We start from the raw sequence: 15,447 nt of genomic DNA on the forward strand, positions 1-15,447 counted from the left end.
ACTGAGGGACGCTATTGCCTCCTGCTCAGTGACCGGCCGTGTCGGTGTGTAGATCCCCCGAAAGTGGTGTGCTAGTGCATTGACTATCTGTTCCGGGTGAGTCTGTAGTTGGCCCATCGCATCGTATAGTCGTTGTATTCCCCTGTTACTGCCGCCCCGCTTGTCTAGCCATGCCAGCATTCTCCCTGCCTTATCACCCACATCGTAGATGCGGTGCGCGGTGTTTGCAAGGTGTCCTTTAGTGATTGTAGTGAGGTGTGCCTGGTGCTGCTGCTGACGGAGCTGTAGCTCATGAGCCGTGTCAGGGGTGGGGTCCGCCATGTGCGCGCTGTTCGCCGTGTGTAATGCCAATTCCAAATTAGCCAGTTCAGCTCTGGATTCCCTCTTAAACCCAGTGATGGCCGATATGGATGCTCCTCGCAGGACCGCTTTGTAAGCTTCCCACAGCACTGAGGGTGAGGTGACTGAACCCGTGTTCTCATTGAAATAGTGTGTCGTGGTCAACTTAAGTTTCTTCCTGATGCCTGGTATCTGCAGATAATTAGGATAGATCGGGTACAGCCTAGCTCGCTTACGTTCTTTAGTAGAAAGGTGAAGGGAGATCGGGGAGTGGTCCGAAATGCCTCTTGGCAGGATTTCGAGTCCATCCACTGAGCCCAGCCCTACCCCTAAAAAGAAGAAGTAATCAATACGTGAGAGGCTATCGTGGGGTGCTGAGTAGTGTGTGTACTGCTTCGCCGTGGGGTTCAGGTGACGCCATACGTCCGTGAGGCCCATGGCCGTCAAGAATCCAGGAAGTGTGGCAGCCCCTCTCTGACGATCCCGTATAGGAAAGGTGTCTAGTAAGGGGTCTGTTATAGCATTGAAGTCCCCCCCAAGTATCATATCACCCTCCGGGAGATCGATAAGAAATTGGCCAAGTGCTGGTAGCGCTGTAGAATGAAGTGCTGGGGGGATGTATACAGACACCACATTTAGGGCCCTCCCCTCCCACTGGCCTGAGAGTGCCGCAAACCGCCCTTGATCGTCTGTCTTGTGGCTAGTGATTAAAAAGGATGAGTTGTTTTTGAGGAGTATTCCGGTGCCTCTGGAGCCTGAGGTGAATTCGGAGTGTACTGCCATGGTGTAACCACGCCTATTCAGTGCTTTGCAAGTGGACCCTGCTAGATGTGTTTCCTGCAGCAGCACTAGGTCAGATTTATGTCGTTTAATAGTCTGCAGTACCAGACCACGCTTAATTTTGTCCCCCAACCCCCTGACATTCCATGTAAGGAGCTTCAGTGGGGGCACCAGTGTCGTCACAGGGGTACCCTCAGCGGGTGCTGCTCGGTTTTGGTGTGCCATTCGGGCTCACGACCCATGTTATCAATGTGTAGCAATATGGTGAAGCCAGTGTGCGGATGCGACGCCTGACGCTGTTGGCTAGTAATGGAACTGTGCCTTGTAGAATCGCAATGACGATGACCAATAAACTTAACTTTAACTTTATCCCCACAACTCTCATCTCCCCACCCCCTCCCTGCTCCCCTGCACCACGGACGAAAACCCGCCCGCATCCCCAACTTGGCAGAGTGCTTTTGTCCCCCCCCTGTCTAGCTTACTTGCTTGTGGGGTTGGTGAGTCCCCTACAGGCACCGGCCATAACCCGCCCTACTCAGTTCCATCGGTCCAAAGTCCCAAGGGCTGTGGTCAGATCGTGTTGGATCCAGTTCAGGCAATCAACCCCTGCTAGGCTGACCAGAATCAAACGGGTCCCTCTCAAGATCAGAGTCTACTCCCCCGGCTGCGCCCTGTTCTGTAGCCGGGCTGGCCGGACGGTGGTCCGTCGTCCTCTCACTGCGGCGGTCCTGGCGATCCTTGTGCGGGCGTTGGGGTTTGCCCACCGGTCTCCAGCCATCCAGCCATTCTCTTGCCACCTCGGGGGTGTCGAAAAACCATGTCTTTCCCTCTGCCACAATCCGCAGTTTGGCGGGGAAGAGCATTGAATAGGGCAGGCCCCTGTCACGTAGTGTCTTCTTGACTTCAGTGAAGGATTTCCGACGTCTGGCCACCTCGGCCGTGTAGTCTGGGAAGAATGCCAGGGTAGAGTTTTGAATTTTCACCGGTGGTGCCACCCTGGCTGCTTGCAGGATGGCGTCTCTGTCCCTATAATTGAAGAGTCTAGCCAGCACCGGCCGCGGTGAGGCTCCTGGCTTGGCCGCACCCCCCGGGACGCGGTGCGCTCTCTCGATGGAGAAGAAATTGGACAGGCCTTTAGGTTGCAGTTTTGTCTTGATGAGGTCCTCAATGTATAGGTCCATGGCCCCCTTCCCCTCCGATTCCGGAAGGCCTAGGATGCGGACGTTATTCCTTCTGGAGCGCCCTTCTTGGTCGTCCAGTTTTTCTTGTAGTTGCTTGGTGGTCTTCTCCAGTCTCTCCATCGCCACCTGTAGATCTGAGGTGTCTTCAATGAGGGACTTTGTGACTACCTCCACTTGAGACACTCTCTCTGACATTTTTTTGAAATCAGCTCTCAGCAGGTTCACCTCGGTGGAAATGGTGCCCACTGTTGCCTGGACTTCGGTGAGGGTTCTCATAATGGCTTCCAGAGTAACTTTCCCAGTCCCATTTGCATCAGAGGAGGCACCGGTGGAATGACGTCCAGGCCCCTGCGAGTGACCGCCTTGGGAATAGGCAAATTTATCAAGCTTCGCTTGCGTCGTCGTCGTGCTCCTCGTGTTCTTGCCTGCCATTATGCTAAGTTTAGGACCGCACTGTCCGGTCTGTTCCGTTGTCCCTGGCCGTCAAAGCAGATGGGAAAGGTCCGGATCGTAGCGCACCGTTGCCCCTTGACGCCAGGTCCGAGACGCACTCCGCTCGGAGGTCAGTCTGTTGCTCCAGCCACTTGCGAGGTCCTCGCCTCTGTGGTCACTGCATTCGGAGTCAATAGCAGGGCTCGCTGTGTCGCTGGCGGCGTCCGCCCCAAGTGCACTTCGCAGGTTCTCTCGCTTAGGGTGGTGCCCCCTTCTCGTGGATTACGCTGCCGCCCCCCAGGCCCTCTATGGGTGGTTTGGTGGCTGGCGCCGCTAATCTGCCAGCGTCCCTTCTTCCCAACGTTATCTCGGACCAAAGTTCAGAGCTGCGGGGGGGGGGGCTGCGCTGACCATGCGCCGTCGGCCCACCTTGTCGTGTGTGTGGGGCGCCCGCCCGGCAGTGCTGTCTTCGGATGGTGCCTCCGCTGCGTAGGGATTCCTCCGCCCTCGAGGACAGGTGTTGCGTTTCTCAGAGGGACCGGTGGCTGATCCCAGGCGCAGCGCTATTCAAGCGCTGTGTTGAAGCCTGGCGTCTGGCGGCGCGACGTGGGCGCCGGCTGGAATCGACTTCTTCCGGCCGGGAAGGGTGAACTTCCGGTCGGGCACTCCCTGCACTGCAGGCCGGTGCTGCTGGGCTGTTGGAGGCCTCACCTCGCCGGCGCCGAACAGAGCACTTCTCGGCTTCGGATTTTCACCGGGGGCGGCTCGATGTGCGCCGCTTGGTTCCTGGAGCCGATTTCACCCCTTCAGGCGGGTCAATGTACGGATGGGCATTCGGATTCTGTCGCGGGCCGGTCTGCCTTGCGGAGCTCCCGGGTTAAGCTGCCGCCATGTTCGGCAGTTGGCCACGCCCCCGGCATCATTGTGTTTTACCGGGTATGCCTCTATCCATTTTGAAAACATGCACACCACCACCAGGATATACCTATACTTATTTGTAGGGGGCATCTCCACATAGTCTATTTGCAGGGCTTCAAATGGCATTGTTGGTTTTTGAAAGTGGCCTTTGGGTACTGGAGCAGTCTTACCCACATTGTACTGTGCACATACCATACATGTTTGACTTATCTCCTGTGCTATTTTTCTTATGTTCTTGTTCACCCAGAATTTGTCCATACAGTTTATTATGGCATCCCTGCATATGTGTGCCGGGCCATGCATGGCCAAACACATGGAGTAGACCATCCTGTCTGGTAACATATATTTCTCCTTGGTGTCATTCATCCAACATCCTTGAACAAATGACCCGTCCTTTGACCAACCCATCTGTTCTTCTGCTGTTGCTCCTTGTTGCATTAGTCTTATACCTTCAGTTGTTAGATCTAGTGACTTCACTTCATCAGGTAATTCTTGGGCCGTTAGTACTAGTGCTGAATTATTTCTTGCTGTCTGTTTTGCTGTTATGTCAGCAAATGCATTTCCCTGGCCTACCTTGTCTGTAACCTTCTTGTGAGCACTGCATTTAACTATGGCCAATTTCTTTGGAAGTGCCAGGGAGTTAAGTAATTTGCTGATAAGCACTCCGTGCTGTATCTTCGTGCCTTGTGAGGTAATAAAACCTCTTTCCTTCCAGAGTCTTCCAAAGGAATGTGCCACATCAAAGGCATATTGGCTGTCTGTATATATGTTAACACACCTTCCTTCAGATAATTCACAAGCTCGTGTGAGTGCCACAAGTTCTGCTGCTTGTGCAGACAACTCGGGTATCTTACAGGACTCAACTACAGTTTTATTTGTTACAACTGCATAGGCTGCTGATGTATTTCCATCCTCTGTTCTAAGGCAGGAACCATCCACCCACAATTCTCCTTCAGCATCTGCATAGGGTGCATCAGTCATATCTATTCTCCCTTTTGTTTGCTCCTCAGTTAACAAAATACAACCATGGTCTGAGTCCACTAGATCATCAGTGGGAATAGGTAACAGAGTGGCAGGGTTAAGGACATTGCACTTGTGAAGTGTCACATGTGCTGCAAATAAACAGATCTCATACTGCGTGAGCCTGGCATTTGTGAGGTGCTGCGTACGTGTCTTATTCAGTATCAGCTCTACGGCATATGGAACATAGACATCAACTTCATGTCCCATTATTATGCTTTCTGCACGTTGTAGTGATAAGGCAGTTGCTGCAACAGAACGTATACAGGAAGGTAAAGCCTTGGCTACAGTATCCAAGGTGGCAGAGAAATATGCGCATGGTCTTTTGTGGTCACCAAACTGCTGGCATAGAACCCCAAGAGCACTCCCGTCAGACTCATGAACATAGAGTTGGAAAGACTTTGAATAGTCTGGTAGGCCTAAAGCAGGAGCAGAGCAGAGAGCTTGCCGAATGGCAAGGAAGCTTTGTTCATGTTCTGGCAACCATTGAAGGGGTTCGGGCGTGTCCTTGTGGGTCAGGGCCAATAAAGGTTTTGAAATCAAGGAAAAGTTAGCAATCCAATGTCGACAATAACTGGCCATACCTAAAAAGGCTCGCACCTGTTTTTGGGTGCGTGGCACTGGTGTCTGTAGAATCAATTTAATGTGCTTATCATCCAATCTTCTCTGCCCTTTCGACAGGATGTGTCCTAGGTAGGATACTTCCTGTTGAACAAATTGTATTTTCTCTGGTGAAACTTTGTGACCACGTTCAGCTAAGAAATTTAACAAATTAATGGTGTCAGTTGTACATTGTGTCTCAGAGATGCTACCAAGCAGCAGGTCATCTATATATTGTATTAGCACAGAATTAGGTGATACATTGAATGTGTCTAGTTCTCTTTTCAAGGCCTGGTTGTAAATGCTCGGGCTTTCTGTGAACCCTTGAGGGATTCTACAGAAACAGAAGGTTCTCCCGCTTACAGAGAATGAAAAGAGGTACATGCTACCCTCATCTACTGGAATTGAGAAGAAGGCATTTTTTAAATCCACTACAGAAAAATATGCCATTTCTGGTGACAATGATGACAATATTGATACTACATTTGGGACAACCGGGAACTGTGGCACCACAATTTTATTAATTTCTCTGAGATCAACTATGAATCTGTAACTTTTTTCATTAGTATTTCCATCGCTTTTTTTTAAGACCGGAAGAATAGGGCGGTTACAAGGACTGCCTGATATTTCTTTAACAATCCCTTCTTTTAGTAAGTCAGCTACTATATCCTGCAATCCCTTTAGACCCTCTGGAGCTATTTTGTACTGTGGTATTCTTGGTAATTTCACATTCTGTTTGACTGTAATTGTTACAGGTGTGATGTTCATTTTCCCTGTGTCATTTTTGTGTTTTGCCCATATCCTTGAATCTATCTGATCCATTATTTGTGCTGTAATGTTTTGTATTCCTATTGATAGGAAACAGTTGCCCATTTCCTCTGTCATTGGTCCATCTACTTCCAAGAAAACTCCGTCTGCAGTGCACTTAATTGTGGCATTCATCTTTTTTAGCAAGTCCAATCCCAACAAATTAAATGCACATTTGTCTGATATAAGGAATGAATGCGTGTCCTGAATTGGGCCTATACTGTATTTCAAGGGTGCTGAAATTGGGCTTGTTACAAGTATGTTGGTGAATCCCACTGACTTATATATTTTTCCCGAGAGAGGAACATCTGGAAACTTTTTCTTTGTTAAGGAGGAATTGGTGGCCCCTGTATCTATTAGTAATTCCACAGGTGTACCTTCAATCTTACCCCTCACATATGGTCCAGTGGGATCTACAGGGATTACCATCCTCTGTATTAACTCTCTCGGGCCTCCCTATGGTGCATAATAGTCCCATTCCCCTTGGGGCCCTTCCTGATATATTCCATCATAAGGGTGATGCACCTGCATTTTTGGTATTTGTTCATTATCAAAGAAATTTGTGTTGGGGGATACCCAGTTGGGCCATGTTGTGAGTCACGTCCTTGCTGTTGATATCCAGCTCTTCCCATGCTCCTTCCCCGGCCTCTTGATCTCCCCATCCCACCCCCTCTTTGTGACTGTTTGACAGGGCGTGGGCATTGAGCTCTCCAGTGATCATGTTCCCCACAATTAAAGCATCCCTGTGTGTGTGTTTGTTCATTTGTGGTGGTATGCTGTGTAGGGGGAGCCGAAAATGACCTTTGTGGGCCTCCACGGCCTCTTCCTCTCCCCCTGCTTCTTTGTCCTCTGCCGCTATACTCGTTTGCTTGCTGAATCAAAACCTTTGTTTTTAACTCCTTTATTTTATTATTTTTACTTTCCAAATCCTTTTTCCCTAGCATTTCGTAATACTGTGCTAATAGTAAAATTTCTGTCAGAGGTTTGCATGACCCAGTAGGGTTGTACTCTAGAATCCCTCTTTTAATTGCATGTTTTAAATTATTTACAAAACAGGAGACAAGTGCGCTTTGTGTTGCTTCTTTTTCAGTATCTAAACCACTTGAAGCTGTGAAGACTTTCTGTATTCTAGCGAAAAACCCAGATACTGTTTCTTCAGTATCTTGAATGCATGCATTTAATTTTGACCAGTCTATTTGTTTTCTGGGTACCAGTGTATTTACTTTAGCCATTATTTTTGCTGGTAAGTCTCTAATATCATCCGATATATCCTCTCCTTGTTTCCTTTTTTCTGAAGTTATATCTTCCCATTTTATTTTTAAAAATTCATCATCCTCTCTCCTTATTTTTCCCCAAATGTCTGGTGGCAATATTATAGAAAACATTTGTTCTATGTCATCCAGTGTGAGAGTGCCAACTCTTAGTATTATTTCTGTCTGTCTATACCATTCTTCTCTGTCTTGTCTAATATCTGGAAACTGAAGTGCAAATCTATGTAACTCAACGTTAGACCATGGTGTGTGCACCTTAATAGTAGTGTGTCCTGGCTGACTTCCTGGTACTTCTCTCAAAGGCATGATATGAGCAGGAGAAAGAACACAAGAATTTGTTAGTGTATTACCTTCCTCCTCTTTACTTTTTTAAATTTTTGCACATTTGCGTTCTAGTAATAGTAGCGTGTCTAGCCATTCAGCTAATATCTGGACAGCATCCAATATTTCTGTGCTTGGTGACCCTACATCGTCTATTACTGCTAATATTATGTTGACATGAGCACGGGACAAATTGTCAGGTTGGGGGTACCCGTCTTGAGCAGGCCAATATTTCTCCCATTCTTTAAACCAGAAGAAACTTTTTTTGGCTAACAGTTCCAAAGCGCTGCGTTGGAGTGCAGGCGTGAAATCAGTTGGGAAGCGGCTTTTTGCATTTTGCCATAGAGAAGTAACATTTTTCATAACATCTGTTACCCACTCGTGTACCACTTTGTGTTCTTTTTCTGATATTTTTATCCGTAACCCTTGTCTTCCTGAGTGAGAAGTAGGCATACCTTTTTGTGGTGATAACGATATTGTCTTACTACTTCGTGGTGTAACTGTAACTTGTGTGTGTACTGCTGACTGAGTTTGCATTGTTTGCGGACTGTACGGTGGTGGAGTTGTTAATAATGCCTCTATTACAGGATCTTCAGTATGTTCCTGTTCTAAGGGAGCATTAGGTAGAGTGGGGTAAACATCTGGTATTGGCTTGTGAACTGTAAGGCATTTGTCTATTTCCATTTCTTTTTCCCTACAACTTGTTACACATCTTTCTTTTGCCTTCTCCCTATCATGTGCCATAGCTTTTCCTTTCGTTGTCCTAGGTTCCCCTGACCATCGGTTAGCGGCGTATGACCGCCATGCATGAAATGCATCCCATTGTAATAAACATACTTTCTTCCCTTTCTTTTCACGTTCCCTTAAACAATCTTCTAAATAAAGCATTTTAGCTCTATCAAACGTGCCATATTCTGGCCATTGTGAATCAGGATTTTTCCTGGTATAATGAGTCCATTGATCTAGATGAAGAGCTGTATGGTACCCTTTTTTCCGTGACACATACCATGCTGGTGTGCCACGAGGAGGTGTCGGTTGGGTGACATCTAAGGCTGCCCTGGGGCCTTTAGCTGTGCTCAGAAATAATTTGCTAAGCATTTTTAATTTTATTTAGTTACTAATTTAATTATTTTTCTTCCTTTGTCACTTTTTATTTCTTTTCTAGAAATACACTGTTGTACACCTTACTTCAACAATATGCATATTTTTTAGACGTCTTTCAGAAGCATGCTCTGTCTTGAGGCAACCTCCCACGGTCCCTCTGAGGCAACCTCCCACGGTCCCTCTCCTGTCCTTGGGATCCTTATGATCTTTCACAGGTTGGACAGTCCTCCTCAGGCACCTATCTTAAAGGCGCCCTCAGACCTCCCCTAGAGACCCCTAATGAATCTCAGTGTGTACCCTCTGATGTATTTAGTAAAACAACATTCAATTGATAAAATTGAGTTCAGTGCAGTTAAGCACTGCCTACCTGATCATCAGACCAGTAATGCCGTTGTATGCGTCCTTCTTTGCTGTGGCAAAATCACCTGATGGCTCAAAGGAAGCTGGTGGTGTCTATTGTCAAAGGCTTATCAACGGGAGCCTTCTTGCTGGGCCTTGCAGGAAACTATGTCCAATCAGCAGCTGTGCAGCATACACCGAGACTGGAAGGCCCCTGAAGAGTCCTGAGACCGCAGTTCTTTACCCCCTGCAGAGACCATCAGTTCCCAGCGAGTCACGGCTCCATCTGTAAAAGCACAAAATTTGTGAATAGGGACAAGAAGAAGGGCACATACAAGGTTTCAAAAGAAAGTGGCTTTATTGCCAATAAGCTGCAGCTGAGACAATTTGCAGGACTGCAAAGTGATCTGGTTTTACAGTGAGGAAATCAGTCTTTATATATGTTTTCACAGACCCCTGACACATTATTCATTAACTACTACATTGTGGCATGACCATCTCAGCCACGTGTACATTACAACATCATGGTGCATTTCAGAAATATGTCTACGTTCACACTTTACATTATTCCTGACGGATCTGACCATGCAGATGCTGGTTAATCTTTACACCACTACCTCCTGACCCACAGCCTTTGGTCGGTTATCTTTGAAATGTCAATGTGCACTGTTTGCTCTTATCAGCAGAGGCCCGTGTTTTCTGCTTTCCCCATATAAATGACGCACTTGCTATCTGTGCTGAGCAAACACTTTACCCTTTCACTTAACCGGGCAAGGGCAGAGCAAACTTGGCACGTCCTAGGTCAGCGAACCCTTTCTAGGAATTGGCTCGCTGAACTGGCTCTATACACAGGTGAAAGCTAGTGAATCATTAAACAAGTTGGAGTTACAGCAGAATGGGCACGTGCACGTTCACTTGCCATTCTTTCTGGTTTCAGCTGAATTTCAGACAACTTAATTTTAACCATTTGTGCAGCATGGAGCTACCTTCCATTATGAGTGGCTCATATCATTTACAGGCAGATGTCCGGCATAAATTAATATAAACTACGGTTCATTTAAATGTATTCATTGAAGAGGGCCAACTAATTTTTCATCTTTTACAGTACAACCCTCCCTCATGGAAATGCCCTTTCATGGCTCAAGTCTTTTGGTGAGAAAGACGCTTCTGTCCTTGAGTGCTTTAATCACAGTAAAGCTGCAGTGTGCTCCCTGGGTTCTGGACGCCTGTAAAGCAATTCTAACATTAGTTCAGAATATTCAAGGCCCCTCCAGGGTACTGGAGTATAGATACTGACCGTTACCTCAACTGTTTCAACAGTCACTCCAGTCTTTTGAGGCTAAGGGCATAGATCTGGCAGTAAAACAGCAGACTAGCAAGGGCATCAGTCCTCTCTACCCCCATTATTGCCAATTGCCACAAAGCCCCTTTAATTTGCCCTTGACAGCACATACCCTGCCATAGGAGGCAGGATTCAGTATTTCCCTGCAGGGTGGCAATCCATCATATCTGGCAGATGGATCATGCAAATAATTCGGAATTTCTATGCCCTTCTTTCTTTTTTCTCTGTCAAATTTTCACTCCACATCTGACTGACTTTCATGGGAGACCCTCTCCAATCTGTTACAGGAGGTGTGAGTGCTCCTCCCCTAGGGTGCTATCAATATGAAGAAGGAGAGGATACTAATTTTCCCAAGCCTTGGTGGCTGGCTGTTAAAGGCATGTTCGCCACTCCTTATCGCAGGCCACCTCCAGACAACGGCAAACTTCTGGACATTGTTTGGGTTCACGATCAAGGAGCTATAGTTGCAGTTAACTAGTTAGAAGAAGCTGCATTCCTTGGAGATATCCTGGTTACACTGCAGTGTAATGCCTTCCCTCCGCATAACAAGTACAGGACATTCGGGATATGATCTTGATGTTTCAGCCTCAGTCCTGGATCTATATAAGAGCAGCTGAAGCTCCTTGGCATCCTCTATCCTGTAACTTCCTGTCTTCCTGTTCGACTATGCTAGGTGACTCATGAAAGCTTTGAAATGGAATCTGAAGTTCCAGCGGTACCAAAGCCAAGGAAATCTATCAGATTACATCTGAAATACAGAAGAATCGCCTCATGATTTGCTTTGGTGGCGGCTAGAACACATTTTGTTCCAATAGCAAGCCATTTTCCCTTCCTGACCGATGCATCACAACTGGGTTGGGAAGACCATCTGAAAGGGGATGATCTGTTGGAGTAGCAGGCCATATGCCTATGCCTAAAGGCCTTCCTGCCATCCATCAAGGGGAGATTGGTGCAGTTTCTCGTGGACAACGCCACCGTCATGTAGTATTGCAGCATGCAGTGTGAGTGGGGTCCTGTGTCCTATGTCAGGATGCTCTGTGCCTCTGGAGTTGGTTGGAGAGACAGGGCATTTCCCTAATCTCTAACCACATGGCAAGATCCTTGAGTGCCAGATCAGACGAGCTAAGCAAGCGATGTCTACTAGATTATGAATGGTGTCCTGAGGTGGTGCAGGACATCTTCTGACAGTGGAAAGAACCATACCAAGATCTTTTCACCACTGTTAAGAACCCCTGGTATCAAAGGTTTGTGCGTTGGGGTTTTCACAAGAATGCTCACTATGAGATGCATTCCGACTGGAATTAAACACTGGACTTTGGTGCGCCTTCCCAATCCTACCTCTCCTTTCTGGTGTTCTGAAAAAGACCAAGAATGACCTAGCCTAAGTCATCTTGGTGGCAGCAGACTGTGCAAGAAGAGTGTGTTGCCATGAATATCGAGCTTAAGCATATGTCCTCCAATCGAGCTGCCACTTTGCAAGAACCTTCTGCCTCTGCCACAGGGTATGGGCCTCCACTTGAATTTACGCATCTACACCCGTTTGTGTAGAGGTTGAGCGGCCGCAGTTGACTGTGTTTGATCTGCTGCCTGAAATGGTGAATGTCTTCCTCGCCGCTAGATTCCCTTCCACAAAATCTATTCAATCCGGGTGCTAGGGCAGATTGTGGTCTGATGTGTTGTATTTGCAAGATTGACCCTTTAATAGCCCAGCTGTTTTATTTTCTTTTGTTTTTGTCTTTGGCCCAACAAGGCCTTTTCAGTGGGCACTATTAAAGTTTATCTGTAAGCCTTTTCAGCCTCTTTTGCATTTGCTGGACCAGCCATCCTTGTGTAAATCATGTGTTGTGATGAGGTTTATCAAACATTTGTCAAATGTTCCCTCCTACCCCACACCCATTTATGGTACCACCGTGGGAACTTAATTTGGTCCTAACGTTTCTCACGTACAAAAGGGTTTCATATTTTTACATTGATCATATAAACGAGTACCACATAAACAATCAGATTTGTTTGGCATTCTCTACGGCAAAGAAAAGGAAGGCTGCCCAGAAGAGTCCCCTCTTCATGCTGATTGTCCTCTGCACAGAACTTAACTTGTGATAAAAATAAAATTGCCAGGGCCCAAGTCAGGAAGTCACTGCAGCTTATATCACCCAATACCCCTGCCAGCACTGACAATGACAGCACCAACACAACTACAAACCATCACACTCCTACAAGTGTGACAATTCAGACCATTCCAGCCCCCCAAAAGGATAAGAATGGCTTCTGTGGTAGGTATTAGTTATTTTTAAGGCTTATAGAATTACTAAAGAACTGTTGTTGAACTCCTCTCTAATGCCACCGTGTGACACACTGTCATAAGTGCTGGTGTTGCCAATTATTTGCCAGTGACGAGCACTGGAAACCACCGGCTCAAATTAAGCGCTGCCTCTGCATCAAGACTTGGTATGCACTGGCCAGTTGGCAGCCTTCAGAAGGTCTGAGAGGCTATTCCACCGGGTCACGACTGCTTCCACTGTGTTGACAGACATTCTGCCATGCTCTGACGTGTGTGTCAGTACACATGCTAAAGAAGGTTTATTCACTTGACAGCCAGGGCCGGCGGGGTGAACGATGCGTCTGTTCAGACTTGCAAGACGTTTGGATTTGATCCCATTCACAAACCCTCCTGTTTGGGGCGGTACTTCTTTAATATGTATTCTAAGGTGCGGAATCTACAATTTAAGAGTATCCACCATAAGAACAGGTTACATACCTTCAGTAACATCATTTCTTGTGGATACTCTATATGTTTTTGTTTATATTGGTTTATTGAAAGATTTTAATATTATACATATCCATTCAATATTTGACTGACACGCATCTTACAATTGCAGCAGCTGTAGACATCCAGTTCTAATTGCTCCCATCATAGCGCGCAGAGTCCTTATTGATCAATCTGTAAACACTCTGGAGCACTGCATTATCGCATTGGTCATTAGCCCTTTCGATGCTGATGACGAGCTCAGCTCGTCATGATGCACGGTTGAGCTGTGCTGATGACGAGCTGAGCTCGTCATGAACAATGGGAAAGTGGGTGCCTGCAGCACAGGAGGGGAAAACACCTAGCAGCCAAGGTGTTAATGCTTCCCAAGCGTAGAAGGGGCACATATACACAGTAATGCAGAGTTTAAATTCAGCCACGTCGGGAACAAAAATAACTTAAAAATTACAGAGGTACTTTATTTAATTATAAACAGACATATATAAATAAAAATAAAGAGCATAAAGACAACATAAGCCAACCTTTCACGGTTTTATAGAGTCGACTAGACAGAAGTTCCTATGAGGTATAGGTTCCACTTATGATGACTGAGAGCTAAGATGATGCCATATCGTGCTCATTCATTAAGGCTACATTGCCATAGCTGCTAGTAATGTGCTACTCGTGGCAACATTTACAGGGATATATCTGAGTGTCCAAACATAAACAAGGTCTTATATTTCATAAGGGGTCTGGGTCGAGTTTTATTCTCAAGTATGTGTGTGGCGCTAGGGTTTTACTGTGGCCCTGACATACTACATCTTAGTATTATTTTTCCCGGGGTCTGGCACCTCCGATGCATTGCAGTGCACCTCTTGGCCACTGAGTAAGAGGACTATAAACCTGTTGCCGACCTCCTTGCAGTGGGGTCTGTCAGAATCTCATAGCAGACATGTCCGAGGAGTATGAAGTCCAGACCTATTCAAGATACTTGACCTAACTTGCCTTAAGTCTGGCACCTACATTTATTCATGTCGGACATAAGCAATCCAGGACCAGTTTCGCCCTAGTGTCATTGGAACCAAGCTGAACCCGGCTGATGAGCCCATAATTAGAGTGAAACCGGTCCTAGGTTGCTTGTGTTCTGGTTCAGGGAGAATATGGCTTGGCAATTCGAGCTGGACTTTTCCCATGAGGAACAGGGTCAAGACTGATTTGTATATGGCTGGGTGCAACCAGAGGTGGCATGGTGAGCAAAAGAACGATGGGTTGGAGTGCTACCCGAGCTATTGCAAGTCGTTAGTCGTATTGCAAGCAGACTCCCATCACCTTTTGTTTGTTTCAGGTATCACCCTAAGTTGCATGGATTTGCTGAGACACGGCTCCCTTGCTCAATGTGTCACTGGAACCAAGCAACCCTACTGACGAGCTCCTAACTAGGGCAGAACAGGTCCAGAGTTGCTCACGTTCCGGTTCAAGGAGGACCTAGATTGACAGTTCGGGCTGGAGTAGTCCCATGTGGAACAGGGTCAAGTCTGATTTACTTATGTCTGGGTCTAAACTGAGGTGGAATGGTGAGCAAAAGAACAATGGGTTGGAGTGCTACCCCAATCTTTTGCCAGTGGTTAAACTTACTGCAAGTAGCCTCCCATCACCTTTTGTGTGATATTCTGAAGGATGGTAGGAAAGCAATTCTCACTTATTCAGCCTAGCTCCCTATACAAATCTGAATCAAAGTTGCATCTGTGAAATTAAGTGATTTACCTGATCAATCTAAGCAATGAGGCTGATCTATATTTCTCACTTTTGTGTACATTTCTGCTATAGGGTCAGGGACTGCCCACAAATATGAGTCTGTCAAGGCAGTTGCTGGAGGAAAATAAAAATGTCCCAAGTTTTAGCTTGGCACTTGAAAAACAGCTTTTGTCTACATCAGTGAAGGATTTCCACAAAAGGTAGGTTCTTTGATGGGGCCATACACCTGATACTCAGAAAAAGTGTAATTATCTTTTTATGTAATCCACTATTTCTTTCGTAATTTTTTATTGAAAGTTAAAGGCATACATATACATATAAGTACTGCACACGATAATTAACTCATAAAGGTCAATTGCCAGTATGTATAATTAGTGTGCTTTTCAAGAGAGATCAGATTTTTCTTTTGATGCTTACTTTGTTTCATTTATCTTAAAATAATTTATTTCAGGACGTTTTTGCAGTTCCCTATCTCTGGACAACTTTTTCAGT

General features: G+C 46.4%; 1 protein-coding gene across 1 annotated transcript in view; it reads left to right on the forward strand.

Annotated features, from left to right (window-relative positions):
• Positions 1-15,447, forward strand: part of ECT2L (epithelial cell transforming 2 like) — a 566,170-nt gene that overhangs the window by 157,514 nt on the left and 393,209 nt on the right. Inside the window, exon 7 of the mRNA XM_086927539.1 lies at positions 15,028-15,155. Coding sequence (XP_086783665.1) covers positions 15,028-15,155 — 128 coding nt within the window. The remainder of the gene's footprint in view (positions 1-15,027; positions 15,156-15,447) is intronic.

The sequence above is a fragment of the Lissotriton vulgaris genome, chromosome 6 (genome assembly GCF_964263255.1).
Source record: "Lissotriton vulgaris chromosome 6, aLisVul1.2, whole genome shotgun sequence".
Taxonomy (NCBI): domain Eukaryota; kingdom Metazoa; phylum Chordata; class Amphibia; order Caudata; family Salamandridae; genus Lissotriton; species Lissotriton vulgaris.